The sequence below is a fragment of the Acomys minous genome (assembly GCF_964271855.1).
Source record: "Acomys minous genome assembly, chromosome: 15".
In the NCBI taxonomy this organism is placed as follows: Eukaryota; Metazoa; Chordata; class Mammalia; order Rodentia; family Muridae; genus Acomys; species Acomys minous.
Window position 1 is genome coordinate 50,967,325 of NC_140497.1, and position 27,775 is coordinate 50,995,099.

The following is a 27,775-nucleotide window of genomic DNA, read 5'->3' on the forward strand; positions in this document are numbered from 1 at the left end:
ATGGGCAAAAAAGATTATTTTAAAAAAACCATATGTGCCAGACATGGTGGATGTCTGAGTCAGAGGCTAGCCTTGTCAAAGTAGAGACCACATAGTGAGACCCTATCTCAAAAACTAAATAAATATTCCTTTAAAAAGTGACAGAGTTGTCAGATTCTTGTGTTCATTTCACATTTACTTCACAGGTGAACTTGAGAAATGCATTTGGTGAAGCAGATGGGTTACACATGATGTGCACATCAAATTCCACCACTCAGGAGACAGAAGCAGGAGGATTGCTGCAACTTCCAGCCTAGCCTGGGCTACAGAGAAGATTTCATCGAAAACAAGCAGTGTATGTGGGCATCTCTCACTTCATGAGTTTGTACCCATGACACATGTTACGCCATCTGCCTTCTCAGGAAGGTCTCACTCAGATTTCCTGTGTGTGTGTGTCACTTATGAGTGCCTTCTAGCCCTCGGCATTTCCATTTGTATATGAGCATGTTCACACATGTGCACACATGCGAGAGTATGCCGTGTGTGCAGAGCTCAGATGATATGTGTGTCAGATCCTCTGGAGCTGTTACTACAGGTGATTGTGAGCCACCAGGCGTGGATGCTGGAAACTGAACTCAAACACTTTTGCAACAGGAACAAGGACACTTTACCACCAAACCATCTTTTTGGGCCCCTAAAATATTTTTATTGAATCCCAAATCTTTTTCTAAAAATAATAAATAAAAAATACCCACAGGCCAAATCTTAGATGGCTATGAGGTTGTAAGTTTGCCCAGTTATCTGAATAGCATAGAAAAGTATAACTTCTCTTCTGTATTGTAAGCACTTGGTCTTTAACAGTTTAGGTTTGTTTGTGTTTGCCTGAGTGTGTGTGTGTGTGTGTGTGTGTGTGTGACATGGTCATTGTACCCTGTCTTGCAGCAACATCCCTTCACCTCCTGTGTCCTGCCTACACACACACACACACACACACACACACACACACACACTCACACACACACACACACACACACACACACACACACACACACACACACCCTCTGCTTCCTTTATATCATTTCAGTCCTCCTTATGCTCTCTCTAAACCCTTCTTGCTCTTCATGCCCCGCTGCCTGCCAGCCATGAATCTGACCTCCACTCCAGCTTCAGTAGTGTGGCTTTTCCTTTCTCTCCTCCATTTGCCTCCCCTAGGCAGCTGCCCTTGTTTTATATCTCACCTCTCCTGGAGATCTTTTTTTTTTTAAAGCTCTTACAAAGCCTTATCATGACCAAAAATATAAATGCAGGCCACTGAACAGATGAGTTATCATACATGGATTTTTCTCCACCTCAACCCCCCACAACTCGTTTTTTAATTCATTGTTTGATGCAGTCTCCTGTAGACAAATCAGGCCTCAACAGCAGGTGTATGTTGTATAGGACACATGCATTCCATGTTGTACATGTGGAGAACACAGAGGATAACCTTGGCCTTTATACCACCCGTGTACATTCCACCCATGCACATTCTCACAGATACACATACACATAAAGTGAAATGTAATTTTATAAAATCAGAGGATATTTTGTATAATTCAGAGGGTGAATACAAAGCACCTGAGCACACAATACAGTGAAATTATCCTTTAGGCATGACATGGTCATTGCTGTGTTCAAATCAAAGCAGCTAGGATTACCCTGAGCTTTCTCTTGTGGGGAGCGAGGGGGCAGTGGAAGACACAGGAGGTCACGTTAAGGTCTCAGTGGCAACTCTGTAAGTCCACAAGGCCCAGCTGCTCTCCCAGGGTCTATCAGTGGTTAGCCTCATTGCTGGAATAACAATTTATTTTCTTTGACGGTGTAGCTGCCTGTGGGTTACCTGTGCTTTGAATACAGCTCCCATCAAACCAATTGGTTCTCCCAGCAATACTAAGGTGAGATCAATCCTTTGGTCTATCTAGGTTGATGACTCATTGGTCCACTTCACATGAGGGAAAGCTAACACAGGAAACATCCACCACTGAAGACAAAACATTTGTGGTTCCACGGCTTGCTAGTTCCTCAACACAGACAAGTCTGCCCATTGTGATATTTTTAAAGGAGCCATGGCCTAGTGATGTAGATCAGACATAGAGTGAAAAGCCAAGCATGGCAGCACACACTTCTAATCCCAGCACTTTGGATGTTGAGGTAGGAAGATTGCTTGTAGTTCCAGGTCAGCCTGGGTGACAGAGTGCTGTCCCCAAAACAAAAATGAAAATTTCCCCCAAAACAAAATGAAATGAGGCAAAAACAAACAAAAAAGCAAAAAACAACAGCAACAACAAACAAACAAAAAACCAAACCAAACAAAACAAAAAAACTGAAGCTATCTTGAATGACTTGCATGATGAACTGGGAATATGAAAGTGTAAACCATTCACTAGATAAGGCAGGACTCACTTCTGCTAACGTCACTGCTCTGCGCTTTCCTAGAACTTACACATTAGAAGGTCAGCAAAACCCAGAGTTGAGGCACAGCTGGATGGTCAACATAAGAGGTGTGGATATACAAGAAACCCTGAGCCAGGGCTCCCTCTTCTGCATCTGAGCTCTTTGTGGCATCAAAATTTTTCCAGGTAATGTCAGAAGTCAATTAATTTCTGGACAAACAGTATCAAGAGACCTGCTGGTGTGAGAGAAATCTGATGTAACTGCTTCCTGAAGGACATGTAGGTAACAGTGCTTATGAGGGCTTGGATGTACAGTTCATCTGGCAGAGTGCTGTCTAGCATGCAGGGAACCCTGGCCTCAATCCCTAGCACTACATGAAACAGATGTGATGGTGCATGACAAGGACTGATGGATGGAACCAGGAGGGTAGGAGTTTCAAGGTCATCTAGGAATACACATTCTAGGTCAGCCTTGAGCATATTAGACTCACCCACTCCCCTCCCCAACACACACACACACACACACACACACACACACACACACACACTCACTCACCAGAAAGAGAGAGAGAGAGTATTTTTCTCCAGAATCAGTCCTATTACTGTCATCTCATCACACCTATTGTTAGCTCCCACTGCTGAGTATGGGGTACCCCCTGTACAGAACATTTCCACTGGTCAGTCCAATGTCAGGGCAGCCACAGTAACCATCTATCCTCTCAAGGTTGTGGCAGCAGGAATTTGATGATTAGGCTAGCATAAGAAACATAGGGGGAAAAGTTAAGAAAAGAGAAAAAAAGATGAGAGAGAGAGAGAGAGAGAGAGAGAGAGAGAGAGAGAGAGAGAGAAATTTGTGATTTTGTTTAACCTTCTGTCTTAGAATTGATCTGTTAGCTACAGATAGTAAGACCATATTATGTCTCTTTCTGTAAAGTTATTTCTTTCAACGATTAAGAAAAATCCATTTAATTTTACAGAATACTTCAAGATATGCAGAGCTACTACTAATCCTTTAAAGACATTCCCATCAGTGTTAAGGAGCTAATGTCTGTGGTGTACTAATAAGCACATACTGGTCTAAGGTATCATGCATTCAGAACCAGCCTTGTAGAGTCAGTTTGCTCCTTCACCCTTATGTGGGTCCAGGGCTCAGACTCCACCCTTAGACTTTGAGCACACCCTTGTTCACTGCATCCCCTATTCCCCACTTGTTTTGTTTTTGAGACCAGCTGCCCCAGCCTTGGACTCGGGAGTCTTCTGAGTAGCAGGAACTACAAGTGTGCTTCCTCCGCAGTGATTCCGGTGATAGAATGTTTTAGAAGGGACTGTTGTAGTGTGGAAAGAATGATCTGGAGCTAAAAGTCTGAGTGATATCAGAAAAAAAATCACTCAGCAATGATTGGCTGAGCCAGAAGACTAGTCATATCTGTCAGCAACAGGCTAAGGACGTTGGTGATCTGTGCTTCCATAAATAGAGAAGATGCTAAGATTCTGGGAGTCATATATAGTCATCTAAGGGGTTCCGAGAGAATTGGCTGCATGACGTCCCCCTAATATTCAAAGTCATGCATGGCCAAGGCCCTTCTGTAGAATGACAGAGTGAAACTGGCATGAAAACGATGCTCGTAATCAGAGCGAGCAGGACTTTGAGACAGGAGTTCAAGGTCAGTTGGCTGCATAAAATGAGAGGTTTCCATAAACTCTTTCACAAGCTTCTACAACATTTCAATATGACTTATAATAACTAGTGCAATGTAACTGACAAGAACACTATGTGAGACCTACCAATAGTGTATATGTCAGGGGCACATGACTTTATACCTCTCAAAATAACTTCTGTTTCTGTGCTTTTGTGATTGGCTCTCCACACTGGCCTGGCACTCCCAGGACTGCTCTTCAGCCTCAGCCTGCCAAGCACAGAGATTCTAAGCTATAACTGAACAAGCCTTACTTTCTCCAGTGTTTTAACCCTGAGGTTGGTTGCATCTATTAACTCAGAACGCATGGGTATGGGGGTGTCTACACATGGATCACAGAAACAAACAAACAAAGTGACTCAGAGAGGAAAGCTTTCTTAAGGGGGACAAGGGCCCTATGGTCAGGTGTTAAGTATTTAACATGAAATGAGTTCTTCACAATGTGTTGAGTTTTATCGTATTTTGGCTTGTTTATTAGGGTTTTTTTTCACATAGTAACAGGCATGTGTGGTGAGTGGCCCTAAGAAGAAAGTGTTCCTGGATACTTAATACAAGCCAGGTTCAGGAGTGGCCACACTGGGCCTGGTGGCTCAGGCTTGTGATCCCAAACACCCAGGAGGTTGAGCTCCTGATATTGGCCAGGAGCAATAGGAGGGGGCACTCTCACAGTCTACAGTCTGGAGACACAGGGGGTGGCCAAGAGGGACAGGAGGCACACTCTCGCAGTCTACAGTATGAAGACATGGGAGCTGCAGAGATGCCTCTGTGGTTCAAAACACTTGCTGTTCTTGCATTTTCCTATGTGGCAGCTGACAAACACCTTTAACTCCAGTGAGCCTGTGGCAAGGCAAGCACATGGCACACATGCATCTACATATATTAAAGAAACCATAAACACAAGAAAGAGAGGTGTCCCTCTGAGTGTTGGGTGCACAGCTGCAATCCTAGTTCTTGAGTGCTGAAGCAGAAAGACTAAGTTCAAGGTCAGTCTGGGCTACAGGGGTAAACTAGTTCCTGACCAACTTGGACTACAGAGATATTTCCAAACGTATCCCTGAAAGATAAGGAGACTCTTAAAAAGATAATAATGGGCCAGGGAGATGGCTCAGCTGGTAAAGATGCTTGCTATAGCAGTCCAAGCCAGAGGACCTGAGTTTGCTCTCAGGTATATGCATGTGATGGTAGAAAAAGAGAATCAACATAAGGTCCATTGTCCTCTGACCCCAGTCCCTCCCATTCATGTTCCATGATGCCTGTGCCTGCAACAGTGCCAGAGGAGTGTGCGTAGCAGTAGGAGACAAAGGGAGAAAGCTCAGTGCTAGAGGCTTGAGCGGCACTTCTGCTCAACTGCCACAGTTGTCTCCCCAACAACTGGTGCTACATACACTGTGAGACTTTTGTCTCAAAGAATTATATCCTAATGACTTCAATACAGTCACTTATTATAGAACATTCTCTGTTACACTATGGAAATTTCTCAGATCTAGAAGTCCCTTAGCAAATTTCAGAATTTCATGTCCATGCCATTGGCTCCTACCAGCTGCATTTGGAACATAGCTTTTCCTGTCCCTACCTCTAAGAATCTCCTTCCTTGAGCTGAAGAGACAGCTCAGAGGCTAAAAACCCTTGTTGTTCTTCCAAATGTCCTGAGTTCAATTCCCAGCAACCACTTGGTGGCTCACAATCATGTCTAATGAGATTTGGTGCGTCTCCTGGTGTACAGGTATCATAACACATTGTACATAATGAATAAATGAATCTTTAAAAAAACAAAGAAGAAACCAACCAACAAACAAAAAACTCCTTCCATCATAAGGTCTGTCCTCAGTCAGTGATCTGTGTTGTGCCTGTGCCTAAATAAAGCAAAAAACACTCCCCAAAGTGACACACTCTGAGACAGTTGTAATTCTAAGAAGGAGTCAGTGAGGGGTCATTCAGGCATCCCAGGAGTCCTTGTAGAGGGTGTAATATTTAGTAGAAGGCTGTGACATTTATGGACACAGTATGGAGGGGCCCTCTGGACATTCCAGTAAACGAATGAATAAAGTACAGAAGCCTAAAAGCTACGGAGTTTTGCCAGAGCCAAGAAGTCTATGCTGCTCAGGGAATGAGCAGGTTCTAGGAGAAGCAGGTACAGTCTACTTCTCTATGAGTTGGAGGACAACCCTGATTTATTGTTTTAGCATTGTGTCTCTGGCGATGTCAGCCACAGGTGCAAACAGGATGCCTGCGCACAGACTACACTAGAAAATACCCCTGCAAGAGAGAAATGTCTGCTGTTGTTATTGAGGTTTTCAGAAGGAAAACCTGACGAAGATAGGCTCAGCAGGCTAGGTTCCACCGAGGGTGTACCATGTATAAACAAAAGAGAGCTGAACCCTGAGGAAAAGGGATGGAGATTGAACCCAGGTGTGGTAGTTCAGGGCTTTTATTCCAGCTCCTAGAAAGACAAAGAATCCAGTTCACAGGTCATGCCTCTGCTATTAATGTAATTACATAGCTGTGTGTACGGAATGGAGTTGGCAAAATGCTGGCTCATCATGTAAGGAACCCTGGGCTAGAGGTGTGAGTCCAGGTTTCTTTAGAGAAAAAACTAGGTATGGGCACAGGCATGCCTAATTAATTGAGGTGTGGATGGCTGGTCAATATCAGTCTTGCTTGCATTAATTGGTCACAAGCCCTCATCACTGTTGCCAATGAAGAGATCAAATCTGACTCTTGGAGGAGGATGACTCACATTCCAGGATCAGCCTCAGCACCATGGAAGGTGCTATTGTCATCTGTTGTGCAGGTATGGGGCTTCTCTCCTGGTTAGTTCTGTTCTTCTTGGAATCCAAAGCGACTGCAAGTTTAGGGCAAAGACATTTATGGTTTAAGCCAATGAGAACAGGACAGAAATGTACAAAATGATGGAAGGAAGTAAACGTTTTTGTAGACCAGGCTGGTTCAGGACGCAGAGGTCTGCCTGCTTCTAGGTGTGCAGGGATGCTTCTCCACTGGTACAGTGCTTGCCCAGTACCATGCACCTACAGAAACCCACAGTTTGATTCCCAGCATTGGATAAACCTGCCTTTAATTCCAGAAGTTGGGGTAGAAAGAAGAGCACAGGTTTTACCTTTGACTAAGCTACAAGAACTCACAATACTCACTCCAAACTTTTTTCCTTGCCCCCACTCCTCCCACTCCCAGGAAGCACTGCTTGCACCTTTTAAGTAATGGTTGTGGAAAGACCAGGGCATCACTTCTCCTACTGGCCAGGGGACTGCCCAGAGAGAACTGTTCAAAGTAAGTGGAGAGCTGGGGGTAGAGGCTGGGTAAAATAAGACCTGAGTTTCCTGAGGCTTCTGTGTCAAGGGGGAGATCTGCCTCTCCAGGGAATCTGCTTAAACTTTATGCTGTTTGTTGTGGCTTTTGGCACCTCAATGCTTAAAAGATTACTTCAGGAAGTCCGAAAGGATGAATGGATGTTTGCCAGCTTCACTCAGGGCTCTTGTGGAGGGAGACTGGATCCCTCTTCCAGGAGGTTACAGAGAGGCGTGGTTTCTGTTCACAGCCAGGAAGAGAGGGTGGAGGTATGATCATATCCCTACTGTGGTTCTAATTTATATAGTGCTGTGTCTGGAGTGCCTGAAGATGCTCAGTTCATTTCTCTGAGTGTAACTGGTCTAGGAACCTACGAAAGACAGACTAAGGCATGAAGAGACTAGTACAATTTTCAAGATAACGCAACCCATACAATGCTGAAAATGTAATTTGCCAGAAGTCAAATCTGACAAGTATGCATTCAACTAACTCTATGTCTGTCTGTCTCTCTCTCTCTCTCTCTCTCTCTCTCTCTCTCTCTCTCTCTCTCTCTCTCTCTCTCTTATATATCTACCTAATCTCCCTCTCTTTTTCTCTGTCCTGTTGGAGACAATAGGCCATAGAGCCAATGTTCAGCCATCTTGTCAGAGCCTGCACCTTTAAGTCTCTGTTTTTCCCAGAGCTTGCCTTTCACCAGTAACTAGCTGACCCTGTTGTGAGACAGCAGTTAGACTAAAGACAGATAGGGATGGAGCGACCCTGTTGTGAGTCAGCAGTTAGACTAAAGCTAGATGAAGACAAAGCAAGATACCCTGTGTGGCAGGACATGATGCCCCTGCCTGGAATTCCCTGTGTTTTGAGAGAAGCCTGCAGCTGGGTTGCTATAGCAATATGCTTCCCTGCCTTCAGAGTATAAGAGCTGCTGCCTCACGATTAAATTTTAATCAATCAGACTTGCTCTCCTTTCTTGTGTCTTGCCTTCTCAACAGGAGACCTCCCTACTGAGTTTTAGTCAAAGCCACAGGTTGGGTCCCTCCCCCCACCCTCTCTCACCCTCTATCTACTTTTGGTTTTTGGAGACAGGGTTTCTCCATGAAGCCTTGGATGGTTTAGATCTTACTCTAAAGTCCAGACTGGTCATGAACTCAGAGAACTGCCTCCTGAGTGCTAGGATTAAAGGCATGTCCCATGGCCACTTAGCAAAATCAGATATATTTTAACTACATTACCTCTGGGCTTTTACCTTATAAGTTCTTCTGTGGTACATTTAATTATTTAAAAAAGGAACATGAATGGTATGAAGGGGGTTTTTTTGGGGGTGGTGGTGTTTGGTTGATTTTTGTTGTTTTAGAAAGCAGAGAAAGAAAGAAAGACAAAAGGATAGGACAAGATGGTCCTCGTTTACCTGAAGTCAAGAGTCATCTGGTGGTTGGGATGTAACTCATCCTAGGTGTACCTCCTGCTTAATCCTAGCTGCCTCTCATCTCAGCATCATTGCAAAAAAGCCCCACCCACTGGTACTAGGCTGTAATACAAACCCTTGGGAGGCTGAAACAAACACCATTTCTTCCAGTTCCAGGTCAGCCCTAAGCTGTGTGTGTACACCAGGAGTCCCAGTTCATACCCAACTATAGTACCAGACTGTGTCAAGCTGAGTGCACAGCTGTAAGCCCAGCTGTCCAGGAGCAGGGGCAGGTCAATCTCTATGAAGTTAAATAAAGCCTAGTCTATGTAGTGAGTTCCAGGACAGCCAGAGAAACATAGTGAGAGCCGGTCTCAAAAACAACAAATCAAAAGAAACAAGCAAAACAACAGGCTATGGACAGATCTGTTTGTAGAGTGTTTGCTCAGCATGCTTGAGGCCCTGGGTTCAATGCCCAGAGGGCTCTTTGGGCCCAGCCATCTGATTGGAGCATAAGCGAGGTGGAAGCCTGATGGTCAGAGGTTACAGGGAGGGATATTTAATCAGGGCTGTTGCTGTGCCTGGTTTATTATCTGTTTTTCCTACAGCTGGAGGGACAGGCAAGCAGATGGGCTCTGGGGCCAGATGGGCAGAGGAGCTAGGGCTCAGACTGACAGGCTTGGAAAGGACAGACTGGGAGGTGTGATGCAGCTATCGGTTAAAATGAAGCCAGGCATTGGTGGGACTGTCTGAAGTAATTTATTACTTTGTTTCTTTTTTATTTTTAGAAAATTCATTTCCCTCAAAACAACTGAGTTCACAGGGTCCATAAGACTAGCTGTCCACGTGAGCTATCACTGGTGGTAGGCCCACAGAAAAAACCTTCTAGACATCTGGAATTTATTGACTCTAAGATCACAAAGGACTAAAGGCTTTCACCACTGTGAGGAAACCAGGAGACATCAGTGAGGTGGCAGCAGGTTCCAGGAGAGGCTGTAAGAAGCTCAGGGTAAGTGAGTGTGCCTGTCTCTAAAGAGTACCCCAGAGCCAACCCTCAGAAGGAAGTCAACCAGAGTCCACTCCTGTATTCCCAGTCTGATGGCACAGGCAGAGGCCTTGGCCAGACTCCAGGCAGAGACCAAATGCCCCATCTGTCTGGATATCCTGACAGACCCAATCACCATCGAATGTGGACACAACTTCTGTCACCCCTGCATCAAACACTGCTGGACAATGCTGTTGGACAAGTTCTCCTGTCCTGTCTGCGGACACCAGTGCCAGAACGGGAACCTCAGAAGCAATGTCCAGCTTGGAAGGATAATTGAAGCTGCCCAGCAGCTCCATAGCAGGAAGAACAAAAAGAAGGGGCAGGAGAGCAGTACCAGTTGTGAGAAGCACAACCAGGTCTTGACCCTCTTCTGTGAGGATGACCTGCAGCTGCTGTGTGACCAGTGCATTGGGCCTGCTAGTCACAATAGCCATCAGGTGACACCCATTGCAAAGGCTGCATCTCACCACAGGGAGAAGCTTCAGGGCTTCATCAAGATCCTGAAGTCTCAAGTGAAAGAAGCTGACGAGTCACTCAGCGTTCAGAAGGAAAGAACCTTGGCCCTGAGTGTGGAGGCAGAAGCACAGATGTGGGATCTGACTTTTGAATTTAAGCAGCTGAACCGGTTTTTAGATCGGGAGCATCGGGCAGCATTCTCCAGGTTAGAGGACCAGGAGAGAGATACTGAGCAGAAACTGCTTGAAAACATAGCAGCATTCAAAAACTATGGCTCCAAGCTCAGAGATCTGCTGAACCAGGCGGTGTCTAACATAGAGCTACCTGAAGCAGAAATGCTGTCCACACTCAAGGATTTCCACCAGAATATGGAGACTGAGATAAGCCCTCCCCTTTTCTCAGTTCAGTTTAGAAGAGAAACTTACAACTTTCCTCTCCAGTATTCAGCACTAGAAAAAGTTATAGAGCAATTTACAGAGCAGGTAACTCTAGACCTGGAAACAGCCCATCCAAACCTGCTTGTTTCTGAGGATAAAAAATGGGTAACCTTTGTGAATGAGAGACGATATGGTTCTGTTTCTTCAAAAAGGTTTACCAAGAGCCCTGTTGTGTTGGGCTTTCCTCATTTTTCTTCTGGGAGACATTTCTGGGAGGTGCAGGTAGGAAAGAAGGCTGAATGGGCTGTTGGTATCTGCAAGGCTGATTTGCCCATCAGGGAAAGGCAGTCCTCTATCCCCCAGGGATGCTGGAGGATTGTCTGGCAGGGGGACCACTTCGATATCTCAGGAGCTGACCCTGACTCTCAATTTGAGCATGCCAGAGCCATTGGTGTTTTCCTGGACTGTGAACTGGGAGAGCTTTCCTTCTATTGCATGCCTGAGAGATGTCACATCTCCACCTTCAGGGACACCTTTCCTGGTCCTGTTTGTCCTTATTTCTACCTAGGACCTCATTCAGAACCTCTTAGACTCTGTTCTGCCACAGGTTCTGAGTGAAGCCCCACATGGTGCCCTTATGAGGTCTGTTCATGTTCTAAACTCCTCTGCCCCCAACACAGATGTGCCACTACCTTGCTGTCCAGCTGAAGACAACTTTGAATGTGTGTTTTTCTGCACTGTCTTATTGCTAGGATTATAGGTGTGAGCTTCTCTGCCCAACAATTTTTAGCCATGTTCTTGTTATGTAACCTGATTAGCCCATAACTTTGTATGCTGATCAGGCTGTGATCAAGGTGTCAAGCATTGTTCCATCAAAACTTCCTGTATTCTGGGTTCACAAACATGGAACAACACATTAGGCAACAGAAATAATATTTTGCCTCTAAACCCCATGCCTATCAATGATATAAGGCTGAGCTATACACTTCAATGTTTTCATCTTTGACATTGTCTTGGTAAGTCTACCAGGCTAGCCTTAACTAACTTTGAATGCTGTCCTGGAATAGCCATCTTGTGTACCTGGCATTACAGGTTTGCATCAGTGCCCAAAACTACCTCAGAAAGTTATAGGAGTTTTAAGATTTTTTGTCTACTTTATAACCAAGAGGGCCTTCTTAGTCCTCATTAGCTTTAAATTATATATATATATATATATATATATATATATATATATATATATATATATATATATCAGAGGCTGACCTTGAATTCCAGATTGTTTAACTTCTGTCTCACAAATATACAACCTTAGTTTCCCTATAACTGTAGAAACACTGTAAATATTATTAAGAAATTAGATTAACAAAAGTAGAGTGATGTTGCTGGGTTTTCATTTAAGTACTCAAATAATGAAGGTTACCTTTTCTCCCCACTCCCTGCCTTCCCAGCCTCATTCTTTTCCCACTTCCAGGACTAGGCATTGGGTTCAGGGGGCTAACACCATCAGCCCTGTTAGATTTAGGTGTAGTCTTGCTAAGTTGTCCAGGCTGAACATGAACTTGTCGTCCTTAGTCTTCAGTTTTTCATGCAGCTGGCATTGCAGGCCAATGCCTTTAGTCTTTGATATGGTTTTATCAATTTTTATTCAAAATTAGTATTTCTGTATGTGTGTGAGAGAGTGGGACATACAGACTAGAGTTGAGGGTGTGGAGGTCAGAAAAACCTTCCCTCTTTCATCTTATGTCCCCATGATTGCATTTCGGTTATCAGGTCTGCATGGCAAGCCCTTTCACTTGCTGGGCTATCTCAGGCCCTAAAATTTTATCTGATAGAGAAGGGAAACAAGGGAAAGGAGCGGACTCATGTGTGGCTGTTGAGTTAGAGCTAGATCAAACAAGACGCACCCTGTATCTGTGCAAAGCGGGGTAACTGTTGACAGTGGTAATGTCCTTTAGAGTTGAAAAGTTGCAGGAAAGCATTTGGGATGATGTCACCAGAATGAGACAAATGTTGGAGGAGATGGTTGTAAGCTGATGTAAACACTACCTATGTTCATGTGGTGAAGTGTGACAAGGTTCCCATTAGTGCACTGTTTTAATCCAAGAAATTATTTTTTCCATGAAATTAATTTAATAAAGGTAAAGTGGCTCCTTGTATGCAAGAAGACTGTTCCTCAGGGTCTTGTGTTATCACTTTCACCTTCTCACCGTTTTTCACTTAATTCTTAAATTTGTCTAGGCTTGGCGGCTCAGGCTGCATTTCTGGCAGGAGAATGTTTTTTTGATTTTTGGGGTGACAGTGGCTTTTGGCACTTCTCTTCATGCTTCCACCTCCAGAGGGCTGGGATCTCAGGCAAGTGCTTCCACACCCAGCCGCATGCACTGTTCATGATGGAGCCCGCGGCGTCATACATACGAGGCTTGCTAACAAGTGCGCTGTGTCTCAATTCCAGAAGTGAATTTTCTTTTCCATTTATTGCCAGCCTGTTGTGGCAGAAGAATTTAATCACAACACTCAGGGGGCAGAGGAAGGAGGATCTCTGTGAGTGCCAGGGTAATCTGATGTTCAGAACTACAGCCAGGAGAGCCAAAGTTATACCAAAGAATCCCGGTCTTGAAAACCAAAACGAATGAACCAAAATGACAATGTATTGTGTGTGTTTATGCATTGGCACTTGTGCCATGATAGCCAAGTGGAGGACATGGGACAGCTTCCTGGAATCAGTTGTCTCCCTCCAGTTTGTGGGCTACAGATAACTACCTCTAGTTCCAGAGATTCGGATGCCCTCTACTGGCCTCTGTAGGCATTAGGCACTCATAGAGGGCACACAGGAACATCCATACATGCAGGCAAAACCCTCATACACAGAAAATAATTTAAAACATATACTCTTCTTCAGTCAGCAAAGGACCCAAGAGCATCCCCATTGCTTTCTTTAGTAGCATCACTCATGGACACTGGTGCTTATGTCTGGAGCTGCCTTTGCCTCTGGCCTGGTGCTGTCAGGAGGTGGTGAAACTACGGGCAGATTTGAACAAGTAACATTTTCAGTTTGCATCCAGTTGTGCCTTTTGTTGTCCCAGGCTGGCTTTGAACTCACTATGCAAAGTGTTGATTCTCCACATGCTGATATTACAGGGCTGGGCCACAAGGCTCGGTGAAAATAGTACTTAGTTATGGCTTGTTTTTAGGCAGGGTCTAACTATACCAAAGACTAGCCTTCATCCCAGAGCAAGCCTGCTTCAGTTTCCAGGGTACAGAGACCACTGTTATGAGCCACACACAGGTCACTTGAATTTCTTTTTTTAAAGAAGATTAATTTTGATATATGTGTAGGTATGCACATCTGCATGTAGGTATGTGCATGTTTCAGACCAGCCAGTGTTGTCAGATCACCTGGAGCTGGAGGTACAGCAGCCAGTTTTGAGCCACCTGACATGGGTACAGGGAATAGCTACATCCTTGAGGATGAGCATCCATCTGCAATCTAGTCTTCTGACTGAGGGACTGATGACTGACTGTGTGGTGCTTGGATGGCATGCAACCTCTAGGTGGAATTCTCCAGCCAAACCCTATGTCCCTGAGCTGGAGACCCAGTAATAAGGATACAGGTTGTTGTTACTGAGATCGGGCATCCTGAAGCCCCAAGCTCCATGTGTAGCCAAGAGAGGTGTGAATTTAATCCTGCTGCTTTCACTTCATGAATCCTAGGGGGATAGTCTTACCCTAGGCTTTAAGGCTACAGCTTTAGAGGGGCTTCCTCATCAAGGGACACATCAGGCAGCAGATATGCACACTGTGCAGAGACATACCTGCAGGCAAAACACCCAGACCTATACCATAAAACAAGAATTTACAATAAAAAAGACCTCTGACTGGTGAGTTAAGATATAAACATTTAGAGAGGGAGATATATGGGATGCTCACGAGCAGACCTCCTGGGATCAGACTATGGCTCAATGGCTCAGTGGTTACCAGCACTTGGTGCTCCTCCAAAGGACCTGGGTTTGATTCCCACCACACACTTGGCGACTCACAACCACCTGTCAATTCAAGTCCAGGAGTTCTGATCGAATCTTCTGGTATGCTCTGTCACCAGGCATGCACACTCTACGTCCATATTAGCTGGTAAATATTTATACATAGAAAATTAAAATTAAAAACCAACCTGAGAGAAAAGGAATACAGGGGCTGGTGAGGTAGCTCAGTTGGTAGCATGCAGGAATCCCTGAGTTCTATTCCTATTCCACAAAGTGAACAAGGATCTGGATCACCTGTAATTCCACCACTTGAGGGGTAGAGGTAGAAGGATCAGAAGTTCAAAGTCATTCTTTGGGTTCATATGGAGTATGGGGCCAGCCTAGGCTACATGAGACCATGCTTCATGTATCAAGAACAACAACAAAAATAATATCACACAAGAATATCGCAGGAGAAAGTTGAGCACAGGGTTTAGGATGTATATCACAAGAGAGTTGTGAACAGCCACAGCTTTGGATTAGGTACCAGTTTCATTCATAGTCATAAGAAATGGCAACCTGGGTGTGGGAACTGAACTCCATCTTCTGTAAGCTCTGTACACACACTTACCCACTGAGCCTCCTTTCTAGAACCTGGGAACTGTTAAAATATGGCTTCCGTATTGGAATGTTATTTGTTTTTGGAGATTCACCTACATTACCAGCAGAAGGCATGGCCATGTTCATCTTGGACGAAGAACCCCTTTAGGTAGTCACAGCCTTGGCTGTATCTAAGGGAAACAGGAGTCTTTAGAATGGAACAGGAAACCAGCTTGTTGTTTTGATTTCTGTGAAAGCTTTACTTCAGTCTGCTGAAAATTCTTTCTTATTCAAAGATTTTAATTTCATACACATGTGCGTAAGGGTATGGGCCTGTGCTTTCAGGAGGCCAAGGGCACCAGATAACCTGAGGTGTAATAACAGGCAGTCATGAGCCCACTGACGGGATTAAGAACAGTAAAAACTATTAATGTCTGAGTTACATCTCCAGCTCAAATGTTCCCAATAACTTATGAAATTCAGGAATGTAGAAAATTGACTGGTAGTTGTTGTCTTTCACTCACTGTTGGTCTGAAAGAAGAGAAGACTGGAAGTGCTCAGCTGTGAATGACAACAGTGTTAAGGGGAAGACTTTTCACTAAAATATCAGGGTATGCTTCTGACTGTGCAGGAGAGGGGACAGAGGTCACAGGACAGTGGCTCCCCTTCAGGCTCCCTTCCACTCTCACCTGTATAGAAAAGCCGACAGGCCAGGGAAGAGATCATCTCCAGGGCCAGGATGGCCAGAATCAGCTCAAGGTTCAGCCAGCTGGGCTCAGGAAAGGAATGCTGCAGGCAGAGGAGGAGGAGGAGGAGGAGGAGTGCTGTGTTCCCTGAGGGAAGGAGGGACACAGACAGGGATGGGATGCTGCTCTTCTGTCTGCAGAAAGTTCCTTTCAGTTTGCTCTCCCTAGCTTGTTCTCTTTCTCTCTGTCTCTCTCAGTGTCTCTGTCACTCTCTCTATCTTATTCACTCTCATTTATCTATCTATCTATCTATCTATCTATCTATCTATCTATCTATCCATATATCATCTATCTATCTATCTATCTATCATCTATCTATCTATCTATATATCTATCTATCTATTTATTTATCTATCATCTACTTATCTATCTGTCTTATGTTTATCCAATTACCTTAAACACTTGTGACTTTCTAAGTGATAGAATTTTGTTGTTATATATAACATATGCTTAACATTAAGCAAGAGTTTATCCTAATCAGAATGCACTGTACATAGCCTAAGCATGTGTCTGCTTACCAGAAAGACCAGAAATCACATGCTTGGAACTTCCACTCCACTTGCCCTAGAGAATGGAAATTTAATTTTTAAAAAAAAATATTAGTAAAACCTGGATGATGGCCCATATAGTTTGGCCTGTGGAATGTTTGTCCAATATAGATGACAACTGGGTTCTTCCTGCAGAACTGCATGAAATCAAAGATTGGACGTGTAACCCTGGAATTCATAAGGTAGAGGCAGGAGGATTAAGCCGACATTGCTCCATGAGCCCTCATCTCCAAAAAACAGGAGTTAGAACCCACAAACTTCCCCTGGTGGAGTCTGTGAGCAAGAAACTCTGCCCACCCATCCAGGCTCTGCGAGGATCACTCATCCCAGCAGTCAGGAGGCAGAGGCAGGTCGATCTCTCTGAGGTCGAGGACAGCCTGGTCTACAAAGTGGTTTCCAGGACAGCCAAGGCTATCACACAGGAAAACCTTGTCTGGAAAAAAAACAATACCAAAACCAAACAACAAACAACAGCTCACCCATCCTCACTGTGTCTTCTCTCTCTCCTGAAGTGTGCTCCCTTAGCCTCCATCAATAGCTCTGGGGTCCTCACTGTGTTCTCTGTACTGTAGTGTGCTCCCTGAGCCTCCATCAATAGCTCTGGGGTCCTCACTGTATTCTCTGTACTGTAGTGTGCTCCCTGAGCCTCCATCAATAGCTCTGGGGTCCTCACTGTATTCTCTGTACTGTAGTGTGCTCCCTTAGCCTCCATCAATAGCTCTGTGGTCCTCACTGTATTCTCTGTACTATAGTGTGCTCCCTGAGCCTCCATCAATAGCTCTGGGGTCCTCACTGTATTCTCTGTACAGTAGTGTGCTCCCTGAGCCTCCATCTTAGCTCTGGGGTCCTCACTGTGTTCTCTGTACTGTAGTGTGCTCCCTTAGCCTCCATCAATAGCTCTGGGGTCCTCACTGTATTCTCTGTACTGTAGTGTGCTCCCTGAGCCTCCATCAATAGCTCTGGGGTCCTCACTGTATTCTCTGTACTGTAGTGTGCTCCCTTAGCCTCCATCAATAGCTCTGGGGTCCTCACTGTATTCTCTGTACTGTAGTGTGCTCCCTTAGCCTCCATCAATAGCTCTGGGGTCCTCACTGTGTTCTCTGTACTGTAGTGTGCTCCCTTAGCCTCCATCAATAGCTCTGGGGTCCCCACTGTATTCTCTGTACTGTAGTGTGCTCCCTTAGCCTCCATCAATAGCTCTGGGGTCCTCACTGTATTCTCTGTACTGTAGTGTGCTCCCTTAGCCTCCATCAATAGCTCTGGGGTCCTCACTGTATTCTCTGTACTGTAGTGTGCTCCCTTAGCCTCCATCAATAGCTCTGTGGTCCTCGCTGTATTCTCTGTACTGTAGTGTGCTCCCTTAGCCTCCATCAATAGCTCTGGGGTCCTCACTGTATTCTCTGTACTGTAGTGTGCTCCCTTAGCCTCCATCAATAGCTCTGGTGTCCTCACTGTGTTCTATGTACTGTAGTGTGCTCCCTTAGCCTCTGGGGAGTGGATGAGCCTGTGGTTTCCCTTTGGTAACACCCTAACAGAATATACAAGACACATTCATTCAGTAGAACCCAAGCAGATTTGCTAAGGTCAAAATAGGAAACTGAGTCAACAATCAGTGTATGTGTATGTATGTGTGTACTTTTGTGGGAGTGCACAAGCACATTCCTACATGTGCCTGTGGAGGATGGGGAAGGATCATAATTGTTATCTTCAGGAACACTGTCCATTTTCATTGAGACGGGGGTTCTCACAGGCTTGGAGTGCATCAGATGGATTAGAATGGCTGGTTACAGTCCCCTGAATTCCTACTGACACCACTTTCTCAAGTGTGTGGATTACAAGTGTCAACCCCTATATCCATCATTGTCATGTGCTATGTGGAGACACTTTCTATGGAATGGAATGAGCAGCCTGTTGCTGGAGACTGTGAGGATGGAGAGAGTGGGTGTGTGTGGCATGAACAGTTTTAAAAGAAAATCCCAGATTCTTCTGTTTTATCAATTAAATCAGGAGCCAGAAGCTGGGGTGAAAACCCTCCTAAGTCAGAGAGGCAGAGAAACATCCCAGCTCATCTTGCTACTGTGCTCACCTCCCTATAGTAATGGCCCATAAGGCTCACTAGCTCAGCTTAAGAGCTAAAGAGCTAAAAGCTAAAGATCCCTTTCTATTTCTACATGCTGTCTTCTGACCAGAGATGCTCCCTGCCACTGAATTCCATTCTCTTTCCCAATGCTCCCCCCATACCCTCTCCTCTAACTCTCCCCACACCTGATCTCCACCCCTATTACCCTCCTCAACCAGTTCTCTCCTTCCATCTACTTCAGGTGTCTGTTTTCTTTCCTTTTCTAAGATTCATGCATCCTTCCTTGGGCCTTGTTTGACTACTTTGAGTCTGTGGCTGGCAGCATGGTTATCCTGTACTTCATTGATAATGTCTATTTACTTGAGGTTTTTATTTGTTTGATTTGTTCATTTATTTATTTATTTATTTATTTGGTTTTCTTTTTCAGATAGGGTTTAACTTTATAGACGTGGACTTGTTTTGTAGACCAGGCTATCCTACAACTCACAGAGATCCCCCTGCCTCTGATTTCCCTTGTGATGGGGTTACTGGCCTGCCCCAACTCACCTGGCTGATATCCACCTATAACTTAGTACATGCCATGTGGGTATTTACAGGTCTTGGATACTTCACACAGGAGGACTCTTTCTAGTTTCATGTATTTGCCTGCAATACTGAGCAGTATAATAGTGTGTAATTGAACCACATATTTTTTAAATCCATCCTTTGATGAAGGACATCTAGCTTGCTTCCAGTTTCTGGCTGTTACAAATAAATCTGCTAAGAACTTAGTTGAGCAAGTACCCTGGTAGTTTTGTGGAGCATCTTTTGGGTATATGCCCAGGAATAGTATAGTTGGGTCTTGAAGTTGATTTCTCTCAAAGTTTCTTAGAAACCTCCCTGATGTCTAAGCCTGTTGAACATTTCTCTAAGTACTTCTCATCCATTAGATATTCCTCTGTTGAACGTTGTCTGTTTTACTCTACACCCCATTTTTCACTGGGTTCTTTGGTTTGTTGGTGTTATCTGGAAGTGGATTCTGTTGCCTCATGGATCACCAGGGTTGATTTGGCTGATCTGGCTGGCTAGGCAGGTGTCCCTTTACTCCATTTTAGCTCCATCTGAGTCCCCCTTGAAGCTGCACATTCAGTAGAAAAGGATGACCTTCCATTAACTGAGGAGGATAGGTCTTTGGTCAAGGGTATACAAGTAGAGGCACTCCCCTGACAGAACATCCAAACAAGTTATTTTGTTTTTTCCAGACAGGGATTTTCTGTGTAATAGCCCTAGTTGTCCTTAAAACTGCTCTGTAGACCAGGCTGGCCTGAAACTCACAGGCATCAACTTGCCTCTGCCTCCCAAAAACTAGGCTAAAAGGAATCCATCACCATAGCTGCCACCATGGCTACCGCTGCTACTACCACCACCTGGCTCAGTATTAGTTTTGAAAGTTGTATAGTAATATATGAGTACAAAAAAGGATAATGAGCCAAATATATTAGTATCATCAATTCCAGCTAGTATTTCTATCTATCTATCTATCTATCTATCTATCTATCTATCTATCTATCTATCTATTTTTAAAGAAGGTGTCATGTATATAAAGCTGGCCTCAAATTCCCTACGTAGTCTAGAATGACCACAAATTTTTGAGTATTGTGGCCTGGTGGCATATTGTGGTGGAGGATGTTTTGCTAGGAGACAAGTTCTCTCAGTCTAGCTCAGGCTGGCTGCTACCTTGCCATGCCCTTGTCTCAGTAGAGAAAAATTAGGGTTGGGGACAGGCAGGCATAACCAATTGGTCCTAGTTGAGGTGTGTATTCTTGGTGAAATCAGTCATGGTTGTGTAATGTGGTCACAAGCTCTCATCACTTCTTATTCTTGAAGGGACCCAATCTGGCTCTTGGAAGATGATGACTCACTCATGCTCCAGGGTATGGGCTCTTACCATCATGGAAGCTATTGTTGTCATCTGGTATGTAGGGGTGGAGTTTCTGTCCTGGCAAGTTTTGTTCTTCCTGGAATCCAAGGTGAATGTAAGTTTAGAGTGAAAAAACTTGCATTTAGGCCCTAAGCCAAAGAGAATCGGACAGACAGATAGAAAGTGAAGGGAGGTAGGTAACTTGCTCTGTAGTCCAGACTGGGATAGAACTCAGAGATCTGCCTGCTTCTAGGTGTGCAGCACTTATATTTCTTAGAGCAGAGTAGGGATGCTTCTCCACTGGTAGAGTGATTGCCTAGTATCATGCACCTATAGAAGAAGCCCATGGTTTGATTCCCAGCATTGCATACACCTGCCTCTAATTGCAAAAGCTGGGGTAGGAAGAACACAGCTTCTAAGGTTGACTGAGTTATAAGATCTCACAGAACTTTACCCTCAATTTCTCTTTCCCTTCCCCTCCTACTTCTACTCCCAGGAAGCCCTGCTTATTTTCTCAGTGGAGCTCTCACTCCTGGCATCATTTATCTAGATGTGTTTGGAAAGATCAGGGCATCACTTCTGCTACTAGCCAGGGAACTGCCCAGAGAGGACTGTTCAAAGTAAGTGTGGAGCTGTGATGAAGTGGGAGGTGGGGGGTGGGTAAAATAAGATGTGGGTTTCCTGAGGCTTCTGTGAGAAGGGGGAGATGTGCCTCTCCATGGAATCCATCCATTTCTCTCTCTCTCTCTCTCTCTCTCTCTCTCTCTCTCTCTCTCTCTCTCTCTTTCCTCCCCTCTCTCCCTATCTACCTATCTATCCATCCATCTATCTATCAATCTATCTATCTATCTATCTATCTATCTATCTATCCATCTATCTATCATCTCTCTTTCTATTCTAGTTTTTGAGACAGGGTTTGTCTGTGTAGCCTTTGCTGTCCTGCAATTCACTCTGTAGACCAGGATGAACTCTAACTCACCAAGATGCCCCTGTCTCTCCCCCGAGTGCTGGGATTAAAGACATGTGTACCACCAGTGTGGATCAATCACTTATTTTTCAGACTATCATTTCCCACATAGCCAATCTGCATTCAGATTTACATTTCTGGCTTGTGTAACCATGCTGCGTCAAGAAATGTTGAAGTAGTCTGTACCAGAAGTCAGGCATTGGACTAATTATGATTCTTACTGTGAGACAGATCACACTGTTTATGTTTGGATAGTTAGTGAGGAAACAAATATTGATGTAAATATTCTTAGTTTTTGGCAAAAGGGGGTGTCTGATTGTTTTAGAGGTTCTGTTGGGTTGGTGAACACGATGACCAAGGCAAGCTGGGGAGGAAAAGGTTTATTTGGCTTTTACTTCCACATTACAATTCATCATCAAAGGAAGTCGGGGCAGCAACTCACACATGGCAGGAACCTGGAGGCCAGAGCTGATGGGGTGCTTCTTCTGGCTTGTTCAGGCTACCTTCTTACAGAAACCCATGACCACCAGTCCATGGATAGCACCATCCACAAAGAGCTGGGCCCATTTCTTCATCACTCATTAAGAAAATGTACCACAGGCTTGCCAACAGCCTGATGTTATGGAGGCATTTTCCCAATTGAGGTTCCCTCCATTCTGAAGTCTGTAGCTTGTGTTCAGTCGGGTCAGTACCCTGATGAGTGACCTTAGTTGGATCAAAAGGGAACCTGGATGAGTGAGCGCTGAAGGAAGGGAGACTAGAAAGGAACAGGTCCGGCTAGATCTGGCCTTTGGGGCTCTAGCACTGTACCTGGCACGGTCTGACACTAGCGCTTCTGTTGGAGTAGGTTTCCTTCCCAGACTCTTCTAGGGATTTTAAAAGAACCTGTCAAGCTGACTAGGTGGTACATTCCTGTAATCCCAGCATCCAGATGGGTCTGGGCTACAAAGGGAGTTGTAGATCAGGGGCAACAGGGAGGGATTCTGTCTCTAACATGATGTTTTTGTGAGGGGTTAGGTATGGGACCCAGAGCTTTGACTATGCTCAGCCCAAGTGCTGTACCCATGATGTCCATCCCCAGGACTCTGGCTTTCATGTTTAGCGACAAGTGTTGCACATTCACGGAAGTCAGAACCATTTGGTGAGAGTCATTTTTTCCATCTTGTGGGTCCTGGGAATTGACCTCAAGCCCTCAGGCTCAGAAGCAAGAGCCTTGCCCACTTGTAGGTATTCTTTCCTCATGGATTATGGCAGCTTTTGTTGTTTGGGTGTCAGGACAAGGTCTGCTCATGTCGACATTGACTAACTAGTCTGGACATCTATATGAACACTCAGTTGAACTAGCTTCTATCCATCTGCCCTGCCTCCTATGACCTGATATTACATTTGTGACTCGACACACACAGCTGTTTTTATTGGGGTTGGGGCATGGTCTCAGTTAATACAGACTGTCCTCACATTCAATAAATAGCTAAGTTTAGCCTTGCATTTTGTGGTTTTTCTCCCTATGAAGTTGCATCCTCCAGGTAGTGGTGGCATACACTGTGGAAGCAGATGCCTCCATTGGTCTAGATAGCAAGTTGCAGAGAATAAGCAAGGGTTAATGAGACACTGTTTAAAAGGAGAGAGAGAGAGAGAGAGAGAGAGAGAGAGAGAGAGAGAGAGAGAGAGAGAGAGAGAAGAGAGAGAGAGAGAGAGACAGAGACAGAGAGACAGAGAGACACAGAGACAGAGAGACACAGAGAGACACATAGAGAGAAAGAGACAGAGACAGAGACAGATATAGATAGACAGAGAGAGAGACAGGGAGAGAATAAAAATGTTTTTCTAGGCTTGTTTAAACTATATATTTGTTTTGTTTTTATTTCTGGAGACAAGGTTTCTCAGTGTAATCTTTGATGTCCTGGAGCTCACTCTATAGAGTAAGTTGGCCTCCAACTCAGAGAACTGCCTGCTTCTGCCTCCAGAGTGCTAGGATTAAAGGCATGCTCAACAACCTCCAGGCAAAACCAGGATGAGACTGTGTCAACAGATCCAAGCTGAGTACACAGCTTTTTGAGCACACCAATCTGGAGTCAGAGGTAGGAAGATCTCTGTGTAGTCCAGGATGGCCATCTACAAAGTGAGTTCCAGGATAGCCAGAGCTACATAGTGAGATGCAGTATTTAACAAACAAACAAACAAACAAACAAATAAAAACCAAATAAAACCAACCAACCAAAAAAGGCTAAAGTGTATCTCAGTGTGTAGAGTGTTTGCTCAGCATGCTTGAGGCCCAGGGTTCAATACCAGGGAGCACCTGTGATCCCAGCCCTCTGATCTGAGCACTTAGGAGGTGGAAGCCTGATGGTCAGAGGTTACAGGGAAGGATATTTAACCAAGGTTGTTCTGTGCCTTGGTTATTCTGTTTATTTTCACAGCTCCTGTTGGAGGGACTGGAGAGCAGATGGGTTGTGGGACCAAGTAGGCAGAGGAGCTAGGGCTCAGAAGGCTTCGGAAGAACAAGGTATGATGCAGCTCTTGGTTTAACTGGAGCCAGCCATTGAGTGGGGACATCTGAAGTTAATTTATTATTTCTTTCTTTTTAAAGAAACATATTTTCCCTGAAACCACTGAGTTGCCAGAGTCAAGAAGACTAGCCCTCTTCCAGAGCTGTTATTGACTGTGGGCCCACGCAATGGACCTTGTTGCCAACTGGAATTATTCAGCCTAAAACCACAAAGGACTCAAGGCTTCCACTTGTGTGGGGAAAACAGGGGACATCAATGTGTTAACAGCAGTTTCCAACCGGGACTGTGAGAACTGAAGGAGGAGTGAGTGTGCCTGTCCCTGGAAAGTACCCTAGCCAACCCTCAAACGGAAACCAGTCATAGTCCAGACCTGTATTCCCAGTCTGATGGCACAGGCAGAGCCCTTGGCCAGACTCCAGGCAGAGACCAAATGCCCCATCTGTCTGGATACCCTGAGAGACCCAGTCACCATCGAATGTGGACACAACTTCTGTCACTCCTGCATCAAAGACTTCTGGGCAGTGCTGCCAGGCAGGTTCTCCTGTCCTGTCTGTCGGCACCACTGCCAGATGCGAATCCACAGTTGCAACACCCAGCTTGGAATGATGATTAAAGCTGCCCAGCAGCTCCACAGCATGAATAAGAACAAAAGGAAGGGGCAGGAGAACAGTACCAGTTGTGAGAAGCACAACCAGGTCTTTACCCTAATCTGTGAGGATGACCTGCAACTGCTGTGTGACCAGTGCATTGGGCCTGCTAGTCACAATGGCCACCAGGTGACACCCATTGCACAGGCTGCATCTCACCACAGAGACAAGCTTCAGGGCTTCATCAAGCTCTTGGAGTGTAAAGTGAAGGTAGTTGAAGAGTCAATGAGTGTTCAGTATCATAGAATCGCAACCCTGAGTGAGGAGGCAGAAGCACAGAGGGGGAAACTGACTGCTGAATTTGAGCAGCTGGACCAGTTTTTATATCAAGAACAGCTGGCAGCATTGCACAGGTTAGAGGACCAGGAGAGGGATACTGAGCAGAAACTGCTTGACAACATAGCAGCATTTGAAAACTATGGATGCAAGCTCAGAGATCTCCTGAGCCCAGTGGTGACTAAGAGGGAACTATCTGAAGCAGAACTACTGTCGATAGTCAAGGATTTCCACCAGAATGTGGAGACTGAGATAAGCCCACCACCTTTTTGTGTTCAGTTCAGAAGAGACTTATTTAACTTTCCTCTTGAATATCTCCCCAATTCGGCCCTAGAAAGAGTAATAGAGCAATTTACAGAGCAAGTAACTCTAGACCTGGAAACAGCCCATCCAAACCTGCTTGTATCTGAGGATAAAAAATCGGTAACATTTGTGAAGGAAAGGCAATGTGGTTCTGCTTCTTCAAATAGGTTTACCAAGTGCCCTGTTGTGTTGGGCTTTCCTCATTTTTCTTCTGGGAGACATTTCTGGGAGGTGCAGGTAGGAAAGAAGGCCGAGTGGGCTGTTGGTGTCTGCAAGGCTGATTTGCCCATCAGGGAAATGCAGTCCTCTATCCCCCAGGGATGCTGGAGGATTGTCTGGCAAGGGGACCACTTCGATGTCTCAGGAGCTGACCCTGACTCTCGGTTTAAGCATGCCAGAGCCATTGGTGTTTTCCTGGACTGTGAGCTGGGAGAGCTTTCCTTCTATTGCATGCCTGAGAGATGCCACATCTACACCTTCAGAGACACCTTTACTGATCCTGTTTGCCCTTATTTCTACATAGGACCTCACTCAGAACCTCTTAGACTCTGTTCTGCCACAGGTACTGAGTGAAGCCCCACATGATGGTCTTAGGATATTTTTTCGTATTCTAATCTCCTCTGCCTCCAATCCAGATGTGCCACTAGCTTGCTATACTTTGTTATGTCTTAATATATTTTATCAATTTGTATTTCAAAATTAGTGTGTGTGTGTGTGTGTGTGTGTGTGTGTGTGTGTGTGAGAGAGAGAGAGAGAGAGGAACACACAGATGGACTATAATTGAGGATGTGGGTGTCAGGAAAACTTCCCCTCTTTCATCCTATGCCCCAGGCTTTGCATTTAGGTAATCACATTTGCACAGCAAGCCCTTTTTCCCGCAGAACCATCTCAGGCCCTGAAATTGGCTCTGGATAGAGAAGGGAAACAAGGAAAAGAAAGGGACTGATGAGTGTCTGCTGAGTTAGACCTAGATCAAACAAGAAGTATCTACATCTGTGCAAAGCAGGGTGAGTGTAGACAGTGGTAATGTCCCTTAGAGTAGAAAAGCTGCAGAAAATCATTTGGGATGATGTCACTAGACAGAGACAAATGTTGGAGGAGATGGTTGTAAGCTGATGTAAATACTACATATGTTCATGTGGTGAAATGTGACAAGGTTCCCATTAATGCACTGGTTTGTCCATGAAATTTAATTTTAATAAAGGTAAAGTGACTCTTTTTATGTAAGAAGATTGTTCCTCAGGGTATTGGGTTATTACTTTCACTTTCTTACAATTTTCCACTTAATTCTTAAAATGTCCAGGCTTGGTGGCTCAGGGTGTATCTCTGCACTGCACTCTGGCTCTGGACTCACTGTATACTTGGGATGATACAGATTCTTAAACCTCCACATGATGACATTACATGCCTAGGCAACAAGGCTGGGTAGAAATAGTATTTAATTGTGACTTGGCTTTGAGACAGGGGCTCACTTAAGGAGAGGCTAGCCTCAGACCCACAGCAAGCCAGCTTCAGCTTCCTGGGTTCAGAGACCATTGATTTGAGCCACGATGCCCAGGTCCCATGAATTTCTTCTGTGAAAGAAGATTTACTTTTATTTATGTGTAGGTAGGCACATCTATGTTTAGGGATGTGCATGTGTCAGGCCAGACAATCTTGTCAGATTTTCTATATCTAGAGGTCCAGCAGGCAGATATGAGCCACCTGACATCGCTGCTGGTGAAAGCTACAGCCTTGAGGGTAAACATGCATTGTGGTCCTCTGGCTGCTCTTCTGATGAATGACTGTGTAGTGCTGGAATAGACTCTAACTTCTAGATTGACTACACCAGGCAAACACTATGTCTCTGAGCTAGAGCCCCAGTACTAAGGCTAAAGGTTGTTGTTGAAGAGATTGAGCTACCTTGGTTACACATAGAATTCAAAGTCAGCTGGGGCTACATAATGGGGCATCTCAAACCTACAGGCTGAAACCAAGACACACACCTGCAAGGATTGGAGGTCCACTGAGCCTGCCCTAGCTCCACTCTGTTCTATTCTCACAGAATAAGACTACATTTCTGTGGGCCAGTTGGACAGATAGCAGCACCATCTCAAGTCAGTGGCATTGAGCACCTTGGACTCGCAGCAACTGGCTTTCCAACATGAAAACCTGTGAGTAAGGTCTCTTTCAGCCCTGAGCTATTGGCTGAGGAAACTGAAACTCAGCAGGCCAGGTTCCTATTTCACACGAAGGCACAGGGGCAGGGTTCAATGTCTTGAAGATCCATATTCCAGAGTCTCCAAATGAGGGAAGAGGGGACTCCCACACAGCCTGCGGCTGAATAGTTCTGATGTTCACAGTAAGACACATGGAAGAGGTTGTGGATAGAGTTTAGACTTACGGTACTTGCCTGGCCTCTGTGAAACCTTGTTGTGATTCCCAGAACAATTGGCATGGATTCATAAGTTGTATTTTATATTCAGTTACCACTATTATGCAGGAGACACCATGTTTAAACGTGTGAATGCTCCTTTAAATCATGTTAGGTGGAGTTATACAGTCA

The 27,775-nt window shown here is 44.9% G+C and overlaps 3 protein-coding genes across 5 annotated transcripts in view; all 3 read left to right on the plus strand.

Moving 5' to 3' along the window:
• Positions 1-27,775, plus strand: part of LOC311583987 (E3 SUMO-protein ligase TRIM60-like) — a 56,225-nt gene that overhangs the window by 18,681 nt on the left and 9,769 nt on the right. The window lies entirely within an intron of this gene.
• On the plus strand, positions 6,832-11,902 carry LOC311583993 (tripartite motif-containing protein 75-like). Of its 2 annotated transcripts, XM_084757994.1 has the most exons (3): positions 6,872-6,899; positions 7,298-7,393; positions 9,602-11,902. In XM_084757994.1, the coding sequence occupies exon 3, from the start codon at positions 9,912-9,914 to the stop codon at positions 11,310-11,312; it is 1,401 nt and encodes a 466-aa protein (XP_084614120.1). In that variant the 5' UTR covers positions 6,872-6,899; positions 7,298-7,393; positions 9,602-9,911; the 3' UTR covers positions 11,313-11,902. The 2 variants fall into 2 exon arrangements, with proteins under 2 accessions (XP_084614121.1, XP_084614120.1); XM_084757995.1 differs by lacking the exon at positions 7,298-7,393 and having other exon boundaries at positions 6,832-6,899.
• On the plus strand, positions 10,457-26,460 carry LOC311583990 (tripartite motif-containing protein 75-like). Of its 2 annotated transcripts, none has more exons than XM_084757987.1 (3): positions 10,457-10,522; positions 23,915-24,000; positions 24,085-26,460. In XM_084757987.1, exon 3 carries the CDS (start codon positions 24,391-24,393, stop codon positions 25,801-25,803), a length of 1,413 nt encoding a protein of 470 aa, XP_084614113.1. In that variant the 5' UTR covers positions 10,457-10,522; positions 23,915-24,000; positions 24,085-24,390; the 3' UTR covers positions 25,804-26,460. The 2 variants fall into 2 exon arrangements, with proteins under 2 accessions (XP_084614113.1, XP_084614112.1); XM_084757986.1 differs by lacking the exon at positions 10,457-10,522 and adding an exon at positions 21,017-21,147.